Genomic DNA, 21,286 nt, shown 5'->3' with positions numbered 1-21,286 from the left:
TGGGAACCTGCACTGATGTGCCTGTGCTGCTCCTAAGCTACAGATGGCTTCAAATGAGCCTCACATGAAATGGGAGCTCAAAGAATGTGGCCCCACATTGATTCCCCACAGCCCTCCCAGCAGTCCCTGGCTGATATTTACAGCAGTTTCCATATTGCCTCCAGGCGCTGCACCACAGCTGCAGGATTTATTGCTTATCTACCTTTTCTCATATAGGTGGTCACACTAAATCCTTTCCCTGACCCTCTCCATCAGCGTAACGTGCCTCCTCACTGCCCAAAGGTATGGCTCACACACTGGACAGACAGCAAAGGTGGCAAAAAACCCACTGCTGGCAACTCCTCCATATCCTATCACCCATAGCAGCGTCAGCTGCAGGCAGCACTACAAATAAAACATCAGCTTACCTAAACACATTAACTTCTACATAAATTGCTGAATTTTATAGGCTTCTGAGGATTTCTGGTAGGTTGATTACACATTTCAAAGCAGATGGTTGGGGCTGTATAAAAACCATCCTCTTTACTGTTCAGCATTTAGCATAATCTACTACCTGGTTTTAACTTCTCAGCAGCCATCCTCCTGCAAAAACAAATGCTTTCCAGTCCTGGTCAAAAAGCCTTAAAAGGCTTAAATATTCATAGGAACAATGATAGAGATGCAGAGAACATCTCCTTTGTATAGCAACAAATTGCCTCAAATCTCCACTGCTGTAGGTAAGACAGAAATCTCACCTAAGTTGCACTCACCAGTGCACTAAATACACCAGAAAGCACTTGGCTTGTAGGATCAAAGACAGGAAACGTGTCCTCATGTAGGGCTATTACAAACAGAAAAAGTTTTACCCAGTTTTACCCAGCCTGACATCCCTAAATACACACAGGAAACAGATTAGTCCCATCTCAAATCTCATTGCCCATTTCTAGCTAGAGCAGCACAGTCAGCCTTCAGAACCCCTCTGGCTCTACCCAGACCCTCAGTTTCCCTCTGCTTCCTCCTCTCCACCACTCCCTTATTGGGAAAGAGCAAAGATGAAGCTTCTCACAGTATTTAGCAAGAACATAAACATGATGCAATGGCTCAGAACCTGGATTTAACAACTCATAATTTAGGTTTACTAATCAGGACAATGCAAATTAAAGGTTTGATTGGGGAAGCAAAGGAGGGCGGGGGAGAATTGGGGACTTCCAGCAGCTGTAGCCTCTAGGTCAAACAAGTCGTTTCCATTCACTTGGGTCATTTTTTAATTAAAAAAATAACAACTACAAAGCAAGGGAAATTCAAGGGATAAATTTTGGCTCCATTAAGAAAGCCATGTGATTTTACCAGTGAAAGCAGCAGGCTACCAAACAACCGAGGTTTCACCAGACCCATCCTTTGCCTCCCTGTGGCTTTTGTCTGGGTAGAATCAGAGATTTTGCTGATATATCTGCACTCATCACTGGTAATGCACAGATCTCTTCTGGAAAGCCTCAGACTTGCCACACACATACTGTAAAACCCACCTGTACCTGCACAACAAATCCAATGACTCCAAAACACGACAGGTTTACTCTTCATGCACAGCCACTCACTTTCCAGAGAGCACCTGTGAGACGCAGGAGAACAACCGGTGTCAGCCTGGAGTTTTGACAACAACCAAGAGCTACACTCAGTAAAAAGCAGCTTGAAACCAGACTGAAAAAGGTACTGCATTCCCACCCCAAGTCTCTGATCTCAGTAGATCAGCTGGAGCTCATAACCTGGATAGATCAAAACCAACCTGCACAGAAGGCACTCAGCCATTCACAAGCACATTATGAAGAACTTCAGTTTTTGATGCCCATGCTTCTGGCATGGTGAGGAACTCAAGAAATTATAATTTGTCAGACATTGGGAAGGAATTAGTCCCAGGAGCAGCAATACCCCAGCACTGAGCACAGTAGGGACACAACCAACCTCAGACAGTTACAGAGATGCCAGGATCACCTTCGTATCACTCCTGGAGCCAAATTCAAGCCTGCTTTGCCTTCTCTGCTGTTCATTCCACGTAAGTGCCAAATGACATTAACATGAAGGCTCCCTGAAATTCCATCTCACTAACATTTAACAACAAGCTATTGATTTGTGTCTGTCTTGTGTCAAGGCTTGTCAGCAAGCTGCTGTGAAGGACATGTGAGTAAAGCACGGCACTCCAGAGACATTCAGTGGCCACTGCAGCTCCCAGAGGGACCTGCACACTTTAGTAATCCAGACGATTCCACTTTCCCAAGCCAGATGGCCAACTGATCTGATACTGTAGAGCAGGGCTGCACTAAATCGCTTTGTTGTGCTTCATTACACAGTCTGCTTCTAAGTACAGTTAAACACCTTCAGATCATCTAGAAACAGCAACAACAAAGGAAGAACAACAGAAATGCATTAGTCTCAAAATTATCCTAATTCAGAGGCACAGCAAAACATTGTTCAAAAATCTTGATCCTTCTTAAGGAAATCACTGCAATATATAGATTTTCCTAGGAAGTATTTTGCACTTGGAACATTGCAAAATTTTTTGGATTTATTAAAAAAAATCACCTCCATTCTTTTCTCAGTTTTGAAAAGAAGGAAGAAAAAAATGACCCAAACTCCTTCCACATCTCTCTCTTTAATTGTATTGACATTTCGTCTTTATCTCCAGAGACCAGGGTTAAAGTTTCAGCTCAGTCACAAGTTCAGGGCTTGATGGAATTGCTTCAGTCCTTAATAATTATTTGTCCACATTGTAAAACTATTACCCCCCAATCTCCCTCCATTAGCCTCTGTTGTTTGGCCACAGCAGCAGGCTGTACGGCTGACTCCTGAAGCACACACTGGGCTGGGTCAGTTGGGCAATGCAGGCACTGCCTGCACAGAACACACTTCCAGCTCAGCAGTGCTGTGTGCTTTGGGGGGAGGAAAAAAAAGGATCAATTCCACACAAACTTTAAGAGCAGTGAATACTTTATTGATATACTCCCCAGCAGCTCCTGCATACAAACTATTCTTAGCATTGGAGAAAAATCAAGGTCATATCATGCTTAGATTGTATCTAATTAATTTTTCATACTAAAAATGTTTTCCAAGTTAGATGGCTGATTTGTGGTTATTTAGAAAGCAGAAGGAGCAGACAGGAAAAAAAACAAAGCCCTCAACTTTGTTCACTTTTACCTATGGCCTTGCTCACCAAATTGTGTTTGATACTTGTGAACAGGGAAGGAACTACAGAGAAGGATGAATCTTTAGAATTTTAATATATCCATTTCCATGGCCTTTAGAGTTATCCTTTCTCAATCAAACCAAAACTCTCCAGGGTAAAACCCCAAAGCACAAAATGCTGACCTCTGGGTTATCTTCTGCTGGGAAGGAGGATAGCAAAAGTTAGTGAAAGACCCTTGGGTCACCTTCATCATCATCATCTATGAGTAACATGGGGCCATGCAGGAAGATGCAGACAAACCTGGAGCCCTGGTTTGTCTGTCATGGCTCTGCCATGACTGTCACCTTCATGGTGCAGTCTGCTAACAGACAAAAGATGATCATCCTGCCAGGACAGCTCAGCAGGAACAGGGCATGCTGCAGAAGCCACAGAGCAGCAATCAGAGTGTTTGCCTGTGCTGGTGCAGAGAGGGGCGAAGCATCTGCCCCCCTTCCAGGTGCAGCTCAGTCTTGTACAAGCAGTGCAAAGGCATTTCTGCCCTGCTCCTGCCAGGCAGCATTTGCCAGAATGTCACAGGGAAAGGAAAGTAAGTGCTCCCTAATTATAGCCCTTCTGTTGTTCAACTCGGGGGTTTTATTAAAAGGGAGAAAGTACAGAGGGCAGCTAATCAGCTGCTCCTAACAAATGAAGCTCTGGAGATAGATTTTTCAAGTGATTAGTGGTGCAAACATGAATTTCACAACTCAAAACCTATGCATTTTCATCCAACAACTACCTTCCTTAGGCAAGGAAGGACCAGAGAGGGACAGCTGACAGCCAACGCAGCTTCAAATGCTGTTGGCTATATTATCAGAGTACATAGACTTAAAAAACATATTTTGCAGTTCTGTTTCCGAAGTCCAAATAGCTCTGCAGGTTCCACGTGAGGCTTTAATTAGAAGCAAAAGCCCTTGGTGTACCTTTGCACATACAATTCTCACATGACAAAATATCGCTTGCTGGCCAAAATGCCATTCAGCAGCATCTCAGCACCGCCACTTCCATGCTCAAGTTTGAAGCTCTAATGACAGAGCCAACAGCTGCCAGAGACTTACAGGCTGAAATGGGGAGTGGAGCATCTCAGAGATAGATGATACAGCCTGAGGGGAGCTGACAATGAGCCTGGTGGCAGCAGACAGCTTAGAGGCGTGCAGTGCTCCTTCCCTACCTGCTGGTACCAGGAGGTGCTGTGTGCTTGCAGCTGGGATAACAGCACCAGCAGGGAAAGCTCACCCCACAGAAGCTGGGCTGAGAGAACCTGTCCTGTAGAACACAAACTAGATTTAGCTTAAACCTCCAGAAAGGACAGCATTTAAAAAAAACAAACAAAACAAAACAAAAACAACCCACTTCTTGTATACCATTCATTACCTGATTTTATGAAGGTGAAAGCTGAACAACTTTCACCAGTGACTTAGTACCTTTCTGAGTAAGAGGGAAACAGCTGTCTGCACCAGAGTGAAGTGTGTGAAGCTGAACACAGCAGTGTGCAGAGCTGTGAATCTCTGATTCCCCAACAACCAGAGAGGGAGACGTGAGCTGATGTTCTTCCTTTCTTCACACTTGATTCCATGAGAGTTTCTGGTGGGTGTCAGCGTCTGTGCCTTCACCCTCTCCCAGCTCCCCAGTGCAGCAGCCAGCTCCTGCAAGGGAGCTCTGAGCTGAGGGCACAGCAGTCACAGCATTGCTGCAGTACTGCTCCTTCTGCCCTCTGTGCTCTCATTACAGAGCACTGCAGACACTCACTGTGTAACCACAACCTGCTGCTAATTGGGAGTTTGCCTCCGAAGAAACACCAGGACTGTAACTGAACCTGCCATTAATAGTTAACTGCTGACCATGCAACCATTAAAGCACTGTCTATACATCATACAGATTGGCATAAACTATTCTCTACCTACAGTGAAAGCAAGCCTACAGGGTCTGTTGCTGATGCAACAACCTCCTCTGCCCTGCTCTCCCCTGTGCTCATTTCCAGGTGCTGCTTCCTACCACCAGCCCCCATCTCCATGGCAGATGCCCCATTACACCCCTGAGGTCCCTCTTGGACAGACTCCATCTCTGCGACACACTTGCAGTTACAGTCTCCCGAACCCCAAATTATCCCAGACATTGGTGCACTGCATCCAATTGAGGATGCTTCTCCTCCTCCTCACACAGCTACAAAACTACAGAAGTACAGCTGAATTCATATGGGACACGATGGTAAAGGCTGATCCCCGTGCTCACACAGACTCACACATAACCGCTCCGCAGATCCCAGCAGAATTAACTCGCCCTGTGTGCACACAGTGTGAGCAAGATATGAGAAGGAATGCATTGCATAAATACACATTTGCCAACGGGAGCAGAACAGCTGAGACCAATTTTCATTTTCGCTTCTGTACTTAGCTATGCTTTGTAGATATTTTCCTTCGGCAAATGATTCAATCCGTCTCAATTAAAGTAACACAATGTAATCTCCCTTTTGATTTCATTGTTCCTTCCTTCCAGATATACAAGTTCAAAATATTTTCAAAATGCATTCAAAGTATTTTTAAAATAGGAAGATTTTCAAAATTAGCACAAATCTCTTCCTAATGGGTTCAGAACCGCATGCTGGGAGTTTTGCAACGCATTGATTTTTGGTACTTAATTTAAAAAAGATTTCCAAAGTACACCAGCAGGGATCTGAGCTGCTATTTCCCAGGAAACTCTAATGGATGTGGGCAGTCAAATCCCCCAGCAGACCAACCTGCAGCCGCTCTCTTCCCCACGTGGGCACAGCCAGGATGATGGATGGTACTGGTGGGGCAGTGCATGGGAGCACAGCTCACAGCTCACCCAGCAGCACAGTTCTGGAGCGAAGCAGCAGGCAAGGTTGCAAATAACAGGCCAGAACAAGAGATACAGGGAAAGAAGCCAAGCAGAAATCTGGATGGTGCCCGTAACTTGGAGGACTATGCTTGGGAAGATGGAATGTCTGTTAGGCTCTATGCTCCAGCAGCTTTGCTCACTGCTAACTCTGGCAGATCTGATCTGACAACTTAAAAGCTTTTCCCCACCAGCCATAAGTTCTCACAAGGTAAAATATGTTTTTACATACAGACAAACCTGCCAAAGAGCAAAGTAGAGCTCTGCTCAGAACTCCTGTAACCAGGGGACAGGTGGGGAAGTGCAATCCAACACCACCCCATTAACAAGTTTCTTCTATCCTCTCCTCCCATCTTCCATCTCCCTCTCCTTCCTAAACCTCCTCAACATTGGATTTCACATCCAAGCTCTGCCATGAAGCAATGGCAGTGCTGATACTTCCCTGGGAAACAGCTGAGGAGCTCTTAGCACAGGGCAGCCCAATGCTCTCAGCAGCAGCTGGGAACCAAGCGCCGCAGTGCCATGCATACACACACGTAAGGAAAGCAGCAGCAGGTCTCCTTCCCATGCTCTCCCAGAGCTGAGAGAGGCCGCCTGCTCTTGCACACATTAGCTAAAGCTCACACACCACATTCTGGAAAGCAAATACACCAAACTGTCAGCGCTGCCGCAGGAAATTATCACATGCCATCTTTGCAAGAGTTATTGTGCTTTCATGAGACTTCGCTCTCTAAATTGCAGAGCTGCTGGCAATAATTAAGAGAAATGGCACACCAGCGTTGTAAGGATTTAAGGTTCCATTAGCTGTTGAAAGAGGGTTTTATACAAGCAGTTGTTGCAGGAACCCTCTCTCAATAAACAGCTCAAAGGGAATGATTACCCACACCAAGCCATAGAGCTGCACATTACACTACAGCACTTGTCCCAGCTCACCCACAGCTCTGCAACCGCTGAGCAAGGCAAAGGATGCTAAAGCGATCAGCACATCCATACTCCTACTGCAGCAAGTGTGCACCTGGACCCAAAAAACTGCCTTAGAAATTTTACTTATCTGTACTTACATACTCAAAAATTAATATGCCAGGACTCGTATTCTTACTTCTCATGCATTTTTATTAGTCTGCCCTCACCTGAAGATGTTGGAACTAAATGCAATGCACATTTGCATCGATGAAAAAAATTTTTTCCTCATATCCAAAAGAATTAAATGAAAATCTCAATGCTGAGGTCCTACCACACTGTGATACTGACTATTAATACTATGCATGTATCAGTGCAAGCAATGCAATGTAACATTCTATTAAATCCTTTAAGAATAGAGTCCTAGCAAAGAAACACTGGGCAGAAAGCATGCCCTCCCAGAACAAGGATGGTATTTGCAGCACACACTGCTATGTGGGGAACACTGCACATCACCTGCTTGGCCGAGACACACAGCATTTGTGGACTACCTGGAGATACTGAATGCTTTTAAATAGTGAAAACAACAATAATGTTAAGGACCCCTGCTGTGGCGTTATTCTTACAGCTTCAATGCTCAGCAGCACATCGCCTGTTTGGTGAGAAGCAGGGTGCTGGTGCCACCTGCTGTCTGCTCCGTGCTGGGCAGATCAAATAATGCAGCAAACTCAGCTGCTTCATACCAGAATCACCCACGCTGTGCCTCCCCTGAGCCTTTCATACCGACAGCTGAGCCCTGCCGTAGGCCCTCGGGCTGCTGCCCGGCCACAAGCCGTATCTCACACCAGGTAGTGGGGGAGGAGGTTGCTGAGCACTGAGCCAACGTGGTGCACACGCAGCGTGGGATGGGCGCTGCTCTTTTCAGACATCTCTGCGTGCAAGGCGACACGCTGAGCACGTGCAGGCAGCCCGGGGGGGTGACAGACCCACATCCAGTGAGAAACCTCACCCAAATAGTAAACATATGTCATGGAACCGTCTCACAGTGCAGTTGCAGAAGTTTGTTAGGACCCAGCTCGGGGGCACAGCAGTGCACTGTCTCTATAGGTATCAAAGTGTCCTACCCGGGACTGGCAAGTATCCAGCAACGTCCACCACTCCTCAAATTGCCTATAGCTATGTGTGTACAGCTCTGACTGACACGGCTTTAAGTTACAGTGGAAAATATATTAGATAGGTCAAAATGTCAAGTTAAACCCAAGGGAACGGAACCAGAAGGCGTAGCTCTAAGATCATCCACTAAGCAGATGCCTTAAGGCATCATACAATACATCATCTCCATTGCAAGTGGACTTTAATTTGAGGTGGTCAGACTGCCCACTAACACACACTGCTCCTGGGATTCAGCAAGCAGAACCTCTGCTAAATTGTTCATGCCCAAAGATGATTGAGGATGGCTGCCAGCAATGCCACTTCTATTACATAACACACATTTCCAAATTGCTCACGCTCCCTTGCAATCCTTTTCCACCACACTTGCTCAACCCTCCTGAAGGCTACACAAACATGTGCCAGCAGAATCTAGAAGATTTGCCTAACGGTGACATCATTAGAGAATTTACTCCAATATAGTGTGATAAACAGCCAGGCTGGCTCTGTGACCACCTTTCATCCATGGGATGGTGGCTGACAGCAGAAGCAAGGTCAAATGTATGCTGTTGTCCAAATACAGCATCACTTACGCAAAGCCAGAAGAGACGCAGCAGCCTAAAAGTGGGTCTGGACCAGCACACAAACAAGGATGGAGGCAGCCAGAGCAGTGACTGCAGCTCTCAGACAGGTTTGGCTAAGTTTAATCAGATTGGCTGAGCCTACCATTGGGCCCTGTTTCAGACAGCTTGGACTAAGTTTACCCTGCAAAACTTGACTGAATCTGTCAGTGCTCACTGTCCACCTGGAGACCTCAGTGTGAGAACATAGGAAGGAGGATGGGGAGGGAGAGCCCCAGGACGATCACGAGCCCAGCGAGGGCAATTTGTGCAACTTCAACCTCCCTGAGTTTGTTCCTCTCTGTTCACTGGTATTTGCTTTTAACCTGCAATCCCATTCACTGCTCTTTGCTAAAGAACACAGGGTACCGACCTGCAAATATTCAGCAGGTGCAGAAACCTGTTCTTGTGGGGCTGGCTGCTCAGCTCCCTCTCTCCCAGCATCTCCCCACAACCAGCCTCTGACTGCCCAAAGTAAATCACTTCCTAGGAAGACCAGCTGTGTCTGCCAGGCACTTCTCTCCCTTCCAAAATTAATAGCATCACCAAGCTCCCATTTTCCTTGCAACATGAACACCTGCTTATGCTCAGCTATCGTGAGCACAAATAGGAAGATGGGCTGGATTTCACCAGAGACTGCAAGTTTCTGCCTGAACACTGAATCCAAATATTGACCACAAGAATCAATTTAACTCATACCATCAAACCTAGCCTAGGCACCAACTGGCTGGTGAAGAAACCAATTTTCCACAGGGCAGCTCCATTCATCGTGACACTAAGACAGCTCGTTACCCCCATTCCTCTGTTCAGAAATCCTTTCTGATAAAAAGAATATCACTGTTCATCTGTCTCAGAATTTGATGTGGTGTCAGTGGAAATGTCATTTCAAAAGGTCCTGACAGAGCCCTTGAGGAAGAAGGGCCCCAACATTTGCAGCCCTTGCAGCAGCTGCTTTTCCATTTTGAGAAGGGTTTAAGATGGCTGGAATAGTCCATCTCTTCCCACCAGCCCTGCATTAGAGCCAGTGTCAAAAGTTCACCTGCTAATGACGCCATCAGCTGAATAATAGTTTAAATTCCTTGGGCTAGATTATCTAGCTGGGGGATCCAAGCAGATCCCATTGACTGGACCCCAAGGATTTAACCAGTGTAGAATCCCACACTGGGCAGCTTACATTTATTTTTACACAACTACTATGCACCAACAAGGTACATAATGCAAAAATGCGTGCTGACTACTGCATATATCAAATCCTCCCCTCATCATGGTAAAGAAATCACCAACTTGTATCCCTGCTTCTTCAACCACACACCTCCCCCACCATGGGGCTGCAAGGCTGCAGAGCTGAAGGACAGAGAGCACCCCAGTCCCCTGGGGGCAGCTTGCAGCAACTCCAAAAAATGGCACAGCCATTAATAACAGTACCAGGAGTGATGCTTTAGCATCTTTCATAAAAGTGATTTATGCTTTTTTGCACAGCTTCTAAACCACAACTTGAATGAAGCAGGCAGGTAACTGTAGAAATTAAGGAGCCTGTGCTTGCAGGAAAGCTGACTTGCAGTATTTTCAAATGGGAAACATCTCTGGGATCCCTCTGAAGCAGCTAAGGCAGTGCACCTTGGATGGCTGGGCATGGTTTTGCCAAGCAGCTGGGTGATTTTGGGGGTAAGAGAGTCAGCGGAAGGCTGACAATGCCAAAACTGCACCCAACACAGCTGTGAGAGGGCAGAAGACAAGATCCAACTCGCCTATGGATGCCTTCAGCGTGACAGCCAGCTTCACTTGGAGAGGTCAAGTCCTACCCCTGAGCACCTACACAAAGCAGCTCTCCAAAACACACAACTGGCATTTCAGAGCATAAGGCATTTCTGAAGCATTCACCTGGAAGATCCTATCTCCAGCACGTTCTCTACATGAACACCACTGAATAATGCACCTTGCTAGAGATGTAAGCATGTAACAGCAGTGTTCCTTCTGCTCCTGTGGCTCTACACAGCTCTTCTAGCACATCTGGAGGAGAGACACTGTTGGACTCAGAGAGATGTATGCTGACTTCACCAAACCCAAGCTATCCTCTGTATTCATTCCTCAGCATCTGAGGAGAAAAAGCAGCTCAGATTTTTTTTTTAATATCCCAAGTACATAGGAAATTCTGTACGTTCCAGATTTGCATAGAAATGCCCTGCTTCCAATGAAGTTTTGTCTCACTTTTCTTTCTGTCCTTTCAATGTAGAGAATCACAATCAACCCAAACTAGAGTCCTCCCAGCACCCAGCAGAACTAGCATGGCAAGTTATAAGCAGCTATGGACCTGACCACCCTTGTATCTCAACAGCAAACTTGTTTTGTTGCAGCTAATGGCGCTGCTCTCTTGACTTTCCAACAGGCTGGAGAGAATAAATTGCTGCAGTTTATCCCCATACAGCTGACATTCCCACCATGCCATCACTCACAAGCAGGGATCTGCACATTAGAAATGTAACCCCCCACCCCAGGCAGCCCTCAGTCCTCGGAGAGGAGCTGGAGGAGAGGAGACTTTCCACTTCAAGACTCAGCACCGCCTCAGGCTGCCGGCAGCAGAAGCCCCAAAACAAAACCGATGGCTTAGAGGTGAGTAACACTTTAACTTCCATCACACTGATTGTGCTCTCGGGTTACATGCTAGCTGTCTGGGAGGGAGGAAGGAGAGGCAGGGATCACAATGCTCCCCTTTTAGCATGCTGAATTCTGCTCTTACCTGTGGGCACATCAAGAAAGGGCATCTAGGCATCCTGGCAAACCAGAAGCTCCAGAACCTCAGTGTGCCCGCATGCATGAGCATCTCTAACCTCCAAGATGGGCTCTCCCCCTTAGACATCTCACCTCATTAATAAGTTATTTTGCAAGCAGCCAACCCATCAGTATTTGATTTAGTTTCTTGAGCTGGGAGGAAAAATGAACACACCACAAAGCATTCAGCTGCTGCTTCACGCTTGGCTCGGATGCAGGCTCAGGCATTCAGCACAGCATCTACCACTGGGGTCCACAGCCTCTTCCTAAAGACAGCTCACCAGTAAGCAAAAAGAAAAGGGACAGAGATGCTACAGGAAATAAGCTGGCCAGAAGATGTAACTCCTACTTTCAGTGAGTCTTTTCATAGCCCTGGGAAGTATGTGCAGCAGAGGTACCGGGAATCACCGCCTTTCAGCAGCAGCAGACTGCTCTGACCCTCTAGCAGTGCTTCATTTGCAGCCACTGAAGTTCACAAGGCAGCAATAAAGCTGCCATGGTGTGCCTCGAGGACACCTTCCCCGAGTATTCCATGGCAGTGCAGCCCCAGCACAAGGAAGTTTTCCATGCTATCTTCAGCATAACACAGGGGTCACGAAAACAAGGGACAGGTGGGGATGAGAGTTTGGAGCCTCCCAACTCCAAATATAAAAAGCAGCTGAGGAACAAGCATTTCCTTGGCAGAGCAGGGAGCAGCACCTGTCTCTTGGAAGAACCTTTGTTCTCTCTGTTGCTTGGATAATTAACTCATCCCTTCCAGATTTTGCTTTTCATTTGGACCAAGCAGCAGGTTTGGGATATCTGAGAGCTTTTTCCGTAACACTGTGCTGTCTCCTAGAGAAATACCCAGCTGTTACTTCAAAAGGCAGTGAGAAACTTCAGTGGTTCATCTTCACTGCCTGAAAGAGGAACTTCACCCATTTACCAAAATACTGTTAGCAAGCACTGTAACTCAGCTCTACCTCTGCTATATATTTAACTTATGAAACTTTAAATGCATTTACTGATCAGCTCTCTGAGCAGAATCAAACTATGGGGGAGAGGCAAGAAGGCAGAGGCAACGTCCCAGCGTTCCTCTGTCTTGTACTGCAGAGATGCTCTCGTATCATTCCCTCATTTCCAAAGCCTGACACGGGACCACCCCTCACTGCCTGCCTGGGGCTGCCCCACTGCAGCAGCAGCAGCTGCAGTCTGCATCCATTGGGCAGCTGGGCACTGCCACCCAAACCCACCACACACTGCATTTCTGTTTTCCTGAGAATTTCCAGCAATTAAGCATTCTAGCTTGCCTGCAGGACACTTGAGCAGGAGTTTAGCAGACAACCCATATGAGTACCTCTCCAGCAGATGGAAATACCAAGCCCTGCTGTATTTTTAGGACTTTTCTACCTAGAAAGTTTGTATATCAGCTGCCAAAAGGCAGCAACCTGAGCACCCACTGAGATTATATCAGCAATGAGCACAACACCCGGTAGACCCGGGGCCAGCAGCAGCTCAGGCTCAGACCACTGGTGGTTATCATCACATGAACTTTTTACTGGAGAAACCTTATCACAAGAGGGAAGCAGAAACATTGTGACCAGAAATCCTTTCCACCAACTAGAAAACAGAAACAGCAGTGTAGAAAGATGAAATGCAATATAGGGCTACAAAAATAAGCCATGACTCGTTTTGCTAATGAAACATCATTAAAATCTCAGATTTTGGGCACCGCACCATCTACAAAGATATTATTGTGATTTACTTCAAGTCAAGCAGCAGCTAAATGCAACTCTGACTTTCTAGTTTGCCTTTGGGTGGAAATGAACATATTCCTCAGCAATGCACTCAGGCTGCTTGACAGGCCAACAGATTTGTCTGACACAGCTGCTTCCAGATCAAATGCTGCACATGTCACTAAAATTAGACTGATCGTATTCCTGGAGGGGACCTGCCTGTGCCCAGGCAAAGGCTCCCCAAAGGCAGAGCTCAGAGCTCAGCACGAGCCAGGCACACACAGCTCTGTGGAAGCCCAAACGTCATTGCTCATCACTTGAGCTTACCTCTTCTCCCCCATGAAACAAGGGAACAGCATTTGCCACTGTCATTAGAGCTGGTCATGAGAGCTGAAAGTCTTCACTTCCTAGTGTTAGAAATAACTGTGAGAGCAGGTGTACACTTATTTTTCATTTGAGAAACATTTGTGCATCTGTGATTTACCTTTATGCAACATTCTGCCAGCTCAATTTTCTACAAAATGGTTTGGGCTTTGGAAAATTATTTCCTAGTTTTGTTTGACTGTATACAGCAATGGCTTAATTTAGGCTGCTTGAGTAACAACTCTGGGAATTGGCACTTCCAACTGCATCACCTACACCACAATTCTACAAGCATGCCTCTAAATACAGTGTCTAAAAGCCAACCACTGTTTTACAGTTCAACAGACCCCCATGCTCTGTGCTTCATGGTGACACTGCAGCACACATAGCAGGGATAGCAGTCCTCTGACCACTGCAGCTCTTACAGAGGCGGTCCCACGACGCACCCCAAGTCCCCAGGCAGTTCTGGATGACTGCACCAGGAGCTGGCTGGTGGGCGAGAACTGCTGGCATGGACACCAGCAGATGCCCCAGCTTCTCCAGCAGAGAGACCAGAGCCAGGGCCCAGCCAAGGCACAGGACAGGGGACAAGCTGTTACCAGCCCCTCACTCTGCCCCTACAGGAGTCACAGAGAGCGAAAATGACCAAATGGCAATGAAAGCAGAGAGAAGAGAGCTTTAAATAACACCTGTCTCACAATGCAAGTGCTTGCAAGGGGATACCTAAGTCCCATGCTGAATTTGCAGATCTTAATCCTACACAGGGACTTTGCCCTGTTTGTGAAGTGCTGGCACTGCCTGTCCCCCATGCTGGTTGCTCTGCATACAGAATGTGTGCCGATGTGACCACTGCTGGTGGAGCTGAAGCTGGACAGGATTAAGACAATGCACAGCAAGAATACAGGCAGCCAGGCAGGGCTCAGAAACTCTGGTACATCTGTCTCTTCCAGCTCTAAAACACAGGGGCTATTGGGCAAAAGCATTTGAAAAATATGAGGCAGGCTCTGCAAAAGCTGCCCCAGCTTTCTATTTGCTTCTGAGTGCAACTTGCTATTGGTACCAATGTGCAGACATCCCGGTTGAACGTGTTCCCACCTTAGGATCCGTTTTCCCTTTATTCCTGTTCAATACAAAGCAGCAAGGTAAAAGTAAATAGGATCTGGGACAGAAGAGGCTCTTTTTGCATTCATTCCATTTTGGTAATTACTAATATAGTACTGCCATCCCACGCTATGCTGCTATGGCAGTCACAACTCATACAGCACTGGTCACAAAAATTCTGTCTTCATGAAGAAAAGGGCACACACAGAGCAGGTCAACAGGTCTCATTTGGGGAGAGCAGTCATACACACAGAAATAACAAGTCATCGTGGAGCACAGGATAGTAAAACCATGAGTCATGCACAGCTACACGCACTGAGTGCACAATTCAGGTCTCCTAAGCCTGCTGGAATGAGATCTCCACCTCCTCAGAAGGTGTGCCCCAATGAAGCACAGAGCTGGCCAGGCTGTGCTCTTCCTTGGCTCCATTAATTTAATCCTCATTATGACTCACGCAAAAGTCATAGCTGCACTCTGGGGTGGCCGGGCAGCAGGCTGCCTGAATCTCACTGCCAGAATTCCTACTTAGAGAAAAAACGTGGCTGTGGGGTGCCATATGTATTGGGATTGAGGCCATTTCACTATCCACTCTGAGTGTCCGTATGGGCACCGGTATCCTCATGCACTTGCAACCTTCACGTGTCAGAAATTCTGGGCACAAAATCCATCTGCATCCCCGTAGTCCTGGCACACAGAGAAGTACACAGGTTTTTGGTTTTTTTCCCCACAGAAAAGGAAAGAAGGAAATGACTAGGATCTGTTTAACATGGCACCACCAATCTGAGCCCTAAACATCCTGTGTACAAAACCCCCACTCCTGCAATATCAGGGACCATTTCCAGATGAGCACCAGCTCACAGCAGCAGAACCCACAGGCAGAGTACAAACTTCAGCCACGGCACCAAAACCCTCCTGCTGAAGAGTCCCCGAGGTTTATTTTAACAACTCTGGATCCTCATGATTTCAAGTGGAAGCTTAGCATCTCTTAAAATAAGCTCTAGGCGTCTTTCTTTCGGTGCTTAAAAAGGGATTTAGTCTGTTGGTTCTAGGAACTCCAGTTCGACTCAAGTGTCCAATATCTGTCGGCAGTTCAGCTGTTATCCAAACAAGGGGTGGGAAAGCCAGGATTTTCCAGCCCTGAGAAACAGCTGTGCTCAGAAGAAGTATGTAACAGGAGGAACAAAGTGAGCTCTGGGCTGCAGCCGCTGGATGGAGAGCCCGGCTGTGGGCACGCACCTCGCTAGGCGGCCCCCGAGCCGCACCAGGAGCTCTGAGCTCTGCTGGAATGGTTGGACCTGAGAGCTGCAGGGCCACCAGAAGGCGGTGAGAAGGGAGAGATGATGGGGATCCCTCCCTTCATGCCATGCTGTGAGTGGGACGTGTGCAACGAGCAATAACACGTTGATAACGTGCATACTGGCACTGCCTATGGATACCAACGTCCCACTGATTTCATGGCCACGTGAGCCATGCACAGTGAAAATGATCACTATCTCATTAGGGACAAGCCTTAACCAATTCCAAAATTAAGCTCTGAGCTCTGCTTTTTCCCCCATATTAAGACTACTGTGATATACAATGTTATATTCAGATTGCCAGTGTTATTTTCTTGTGACATTCTGCTCTGTACAATGCACAAACTCATTTTAAGCTTTAGCACAGAATTTCAGGCATGGAGACAGTAGACACTTGTCAGCAGTTGTGCTGCTCTCCATGCCTGAAAGTCTTTGCTAATCCCACAGCAAGCCTGTCCTTAAAAGCCAGAGCACCTTTTTGTCTCTCCTGGACAACATGCATGGAAATTCCCACTCGACTTTCATGCACAATTTTTCAGATACAATCTAATATCCTAACTACTTGGAGGAAAGCATTACAAACCCAACACAGAAAATGAGCCTCTGAATTAGTGCACTTCAGTGCCTCATCTTTCAAAAAAAGGCTATAAAGATTGCCTCTGTATTCAGCCACATTTCTGCAATTTAGGACAAGCATCAGATCCAAACAGGATTTGGCAGTTTCCATGAATTCCTCATCAATGGCTACAGTAACCTCTTCAATTCCATTCATGTCACCAACTCACAACTACAAAGTTCACTACTGAAGTAGGGCTATTTCCCCATTTAGCCATCGAGCACAGAAGGCACAGAGCCCAAGAGAGAGCTTTTTACCTTTCTACTGCCTTTAGGAGATCCTCATTCTTAGCAGTTCTACGTTCAAATTACTGTTAATATGCTCAGCTTAGGGTCACAAGACATCCAAGTGCCTAAAATACATTCTCAAAGTTTTAACACCTCTTCAAAAATGAGTAACAACTTGAGGTATGTGCAGATGGCTTGCAGAATGCATCACACTCACTGAAGTTTGCTCCCCTGTCTTTCTATTTGAGCCTGTTCTCTAAACGAAACTCATGCTAGTGCAATAGTTTGATGGTGTAGCCTAGGTCTGCCTTACCTCTAAATGTAGATTTAGAGATGTACTCCTTCCCCCTACCCCCTGTTCATAACACAGTGCATTTCAGATCCAGCAGATGCTCATTTTGTTCCTAAAACAGATTTAATGGGTTTTCCATGACCTAAATACCTGGCAAAAGGGCTCTGTGCAGCTTTAATACTTTCCTAGCCCAGTGTTAAATTTGTCCTAGTGTTGCACATCACATAATTCTGCAGCCATGTCAACTATTCAGGTAATGCTAGAATGTCATCATTATGGTTTATGTCCACAGCATGATCTGTATGTACCTTGTAATCATTCTGGTGTTGAGTTGCAAAGGTCCCCAGACTCTTCATTTGGCTGAGTCTAATTCTGTCCTCCTCACAAAGATCTAGAGTTACACTAAGTAAAGGCTGACATTTACAGAGACACTAAGACTGCTGGAATGACTCACCAAGGTAAAACCTAGGCTATATATTCTTTCAAGGACGTAAGCCGTACAGTGCCAACGTTTCCGCTAACCTGCTGCAGAAAGGCTCGGCAAGGCAGAGGGCACGTCATGCATGGAGCTCAGGGAATGCTCCCCTCTGTCATCACAGTGCTTCAGGAGCACTCAGGGATGGGATTCCAGGTGACTGAGAACAGGGAGTTAAAGGCAACCTGGAGCAATCGCTCCTACCTGAAATAAAAGGACACATTTCAAGAAAACATCTGCTCAGAGCAACCTACCAGCACTTGCTTGGAAGCTGAATGACCTCCTCTCATTTTTACTGAGAAGCTGAACTTGCACAGAAGCTTGCTATTTCTATCATGTGAAACCAACTAATAGCATCAAGGCTGGTCAGCATTGCAAAGTCCAAGTACATTTGCTCTCCTACACTCACTCTGCTCTCTGAAGCAGCAGCTGCCATCCAATACACTTGAAAGTGTCACGGCTTACCAAATATCAAGAGCCACAGCAACATCCAGTCTCAACCAAAACCAGGCAGCTTTAGACTAAAAATAGTGCCTGTTTAGGTGATTAAACTTAAGCCTTTTATCTATTCCCATGAGCTCTTCTTTATTCAAGTCCAGTATCAACAGTGAAAATATCCAACACACCTACTAGAAACAAATGTAAAATGAAAGAACCACACAACGTGGGGCAGGAGAACAATATCTAACACGGACTGTGCACATCAAGAATGAGTTTGTCTCCAAACCAGGGTGCTGGCAAGCCATGGGGAATTCAAGGATGGCTTGATGGGAGGCACTGACCTCCCCATGACAGGGTCTCCCCTTAATTGAACTGGGAAGATCCCGCTCTGGCAAGAGCTTAGCCTAGTCTTCTTTGAGTGCAGGTAACTGTGACACCAGACGTACAGCTTCCTGTGGGAACACCAACTGCTTTGCACATTGCCTGACATCAGCCCAGTTCCACTTGCAAGAATGACAGCCATCATCCAAGGCCACTGACTCAATTGAGTCAGAAGGTCTTAGCTGCCATCACGCCATACACTAACGCCACAAAACTATGCCTTGAGCACAAATGCAGAAGCTGATGCTATTATTGCTGTTTAGATATTTGCACTTGGGCATCTCCCTCAACTCAACACTGATCACGGATTTGGAGACAGAGTAAAACAGCCAATAGCGACAGCACATCTACTGGAGAATTAAGTTTTTCAGTGTACAGAATTAAAGGGGACACAGATCATACAATGCAGCTTTGTTAATGCTGTTTCAGTTATGTAGGAAGACCTTTAAAGCAGGTATGTTAGCCCAGGAGCTTCTCATCAATGCAAGCATATCTGATTTTTTTTTTTTTTTTTTTTTTTTTAAAGAGCAGAAAAAAAGAAAAGAAGAAATAAGCCCATTTTACAGGTCCTGAAAAAGACCATTTACAGGTCCTAAGCAGGCACTATACTGACTGTTACCTAACAGTCTGCAAGGAGGCAATGCTAGCAGTGTCACAGGGATCCACGGTGGAGTACTGCCAGGATTGGTTTGTGATGGGAACCCAGGGCAACTCAATAACATTGGCTTCCCTTGCTCTTCTCCCACATCCAAGGGTTTAGGATCATCCAGCAGTCCCTGGATGTCATCATAGCACTGCCCTGCTGAAGGGTGCGTGATACAACCTTGGACAGGAGCCATCCTTGAACTGCTTGGGAGATAACTTAAGAGCAACAATCAGAAGTATGAAGGCCATGGGTGGTCTAAACACACGGGTAACTGCTTTGCTGGACCAGGGCCAAGGGCAACACACTGCAGGTTTGAATGAGACACACAGTGACGTGTTCAAATGCCTTAAAGCAGCCCACTGTCCCACATGGCCACAGCTGCTACATGGCTACACCAGTCAGCCCCAACTAAATGCAAAAGAGCCTTCAGTACCATCTGTTTTGACAGAAAGCAGGGAAAGAACACATCTTAAATCCAAACAGTTTGGATCATAGCAAATAAACCCATTATTGGTACTAAATCCCAAGTCTGCTGAGGTGCCTCCATATCTCTACACCATGCTTTTATCTGTATCCCTTTAGGCACTCAAGTTAAAATACAGAAAAGCCATAGTAGAACTAAGGAGCCAGGGTTAACAGGTTAATTCTGTACTTTGCATCAGTATCAGCAGCCTTGGTTAAATGTCCCCAGGCTCTGGAGGTGACCCGAGCCTATTCTCAGATATTAAGAATGCTACTGTAGTGTTGCAAGGAAAACAAGACAGCTCTAAAACACTGATTTATTCTTGTCTTTCCAGGTTTATAGTGTAAATCCAAAAGCTCAGTCTCCTTGCAAACGTCAGCATCCTGGCAGGGTCGGGGGAATGTCACAGTAAGTACAAACATTGTTGGGTGAAGTATATTCGGACTCCGAAAGCCTTTGTCTCCACCTCACAATGTTTATTCTTCCCCACACTCTAGGAAAAAGTAGAAACCCACCAGTGTTTTGCTCACCATTGGTTTCTCAGCCAATGAAATCCCCAGTAGCCATTCAGTCCACCAGAGTTCCACTGCTTCAATTCAGCCATTATCTGCTGACACTCACACAGTTGTCCACATGTTTTTAAAATTGTCATTTACGGTATCTGAGAAGTACTTTGGATCAGCTCACAGCTGTATTCAAATGATGTGGCAAAGGTCATCAGGAATAACAAGATATGGACCCTAAGCCCTGGAAAAGTGATTTCTGGCTTGGAACATTTCCTAGCCAGAACTGCCAGGAGTAATGGCAGGAGTACAGGGGCAGGGAGAAGACTGCAAATAACTGAGTGGCTGCCACACAGCTTAGCCATTTGTCAGCCTCCTTCACAGATTTGCTTCAGAATAGACAGTTAGTTTAGAGCTGAGGGCAAGAGCTGGTGAATTCAGACTATTTAGAGAGAGACTGACATCTGAACTCACGCTGGAAAAGAAAGACAGAACAACTTGGGTTATTTTGGAGGAGACGGAGATTATATAAAGACCATTACCACAGCAAAACAAACCCAAGCACTTCAGTTGCACATTGCAATTACTACATACACCAGAGATGCCCTGGAATCAACTAAACCAGGTAGGGATCTCTGTAGAAGGGGACAACTACTGGAAAGCAACATTGATCTGTACACAGACTACACAATGTAGGCAATGAACTGCCTTAGAACATAAGACCAGAAACACCAGGTACCAGCTCCCTTTCCACTGATTTTGTGCTAACAGTCCAATGAGACATTTTCTCATGGAGCACTTGAATGGAGAACTCTGCACGGGGTATTTGTTAGGAGCAACAGATAAAACGCTTCTTTCAAATCTTTCAAATAAAGTGCCAGCAACACAAACAACCTTCTGCAGATCAAAAATTCAAGCTTAAAAAAAAATTGCTTTTCTTCTCTACATACAGATGCAGAGTCCCTCAGGAAGCCTGACTGGGTCTCCCTATGGAATCACACCTGTGTTTACAAAGGTAACAAGAGCTCTTCAAACAGCACAGCTTGCGCTCAACTTCAACTGCTAGCTTTAGATCTCAAGTTGCCTTGTTCCACGAGAAAAGAGGGTGGAACTTTGGCTCACTTACATCTCAAAAAAGCCAACATGCTTCATTTGCAGCACCATCAAACAAGCATTTTAATTGGTAAATGATCCAGACTATTCACATGAATTCATCTCATTTATTTCCTACCAAGAAGGCTGAAGTGGAAACCTCTCACTTTAACCTCCCTTATTATGTTA

At 46.1% G+C, this 21,286-nt stretch overlaps 2 protein-coding genes across 6 annotated transcripts in view; one reads left to right on the top strand and one right to left on the bottom strand.

Annotated features, from left to right (window-relative positions):
- KLHL3 (kelch like family member 3) overlaps positions 1-21,286 on the bottom strand; it is a 109,477-nt gene that overhangs the window by 71,442 nt on the left and 16,749 nt on the right. Inside the window, exon 1 of one of the 4 annotated variants that reach the window (XM_085236406.1) lies at positions 1,512-1,530. The exons of 2 other annotated variants lie outside the window; for them this stretch is intronic. The gene's annotated coding sequence lies outside the window, so the exon portion shown is untranslated. Of the gene's footprint in view, positions 1-1,505; positions 1,531-21,286 lie in introns of those variants that run through there. One more of the 4 variants, XM_085236405.1, reaches the window with a different exon arrangement.
- The window catches only part of MYOT (myotilin), a 28,363-nt gene continuing 18,311 nt past the window's right edge, over positions 11,235-21,286 (top strand). For both annotated transcript variants that reach the window (XM_085236397.1, XM_085236396.1), the window contains exons 1-3: positions 11,235-11,328; positions 19,837-19,910; positions 20,958-21,020. In XM_085236397.1, coding sequence (XP_085092523.1) covers positions 20,958-21,020 — 63 coding nt within the window. In that variant the 5' untranslated portion in view covers positions 11,235-11,328; positions 19,837-19,910. The remainder of the gene's footprint in view (positions 11,329-19,836; positions 19,911-20,957; positions 21,021-21,286) is intronic.

Source organism: Meleagris gallopavo, chromosome 15 (assembly GCF_905368555.1).
Source record: "Meleagris gallopavo chromosome 15, MGAL_WU_HG_1.1, whole genome shotgun sequence".
Lineage (NCBI taxonomy): Eukaryota > Metazoa > Chordata > Aves > Galliformes > Phasianidae > Meleagris > Meleagris gallopavo.
The sequence above is the reverse complement of the archived record's forward strand: the minus strand, read 5'-3'. Positions and strand labels throughout refer to the sequence as shown.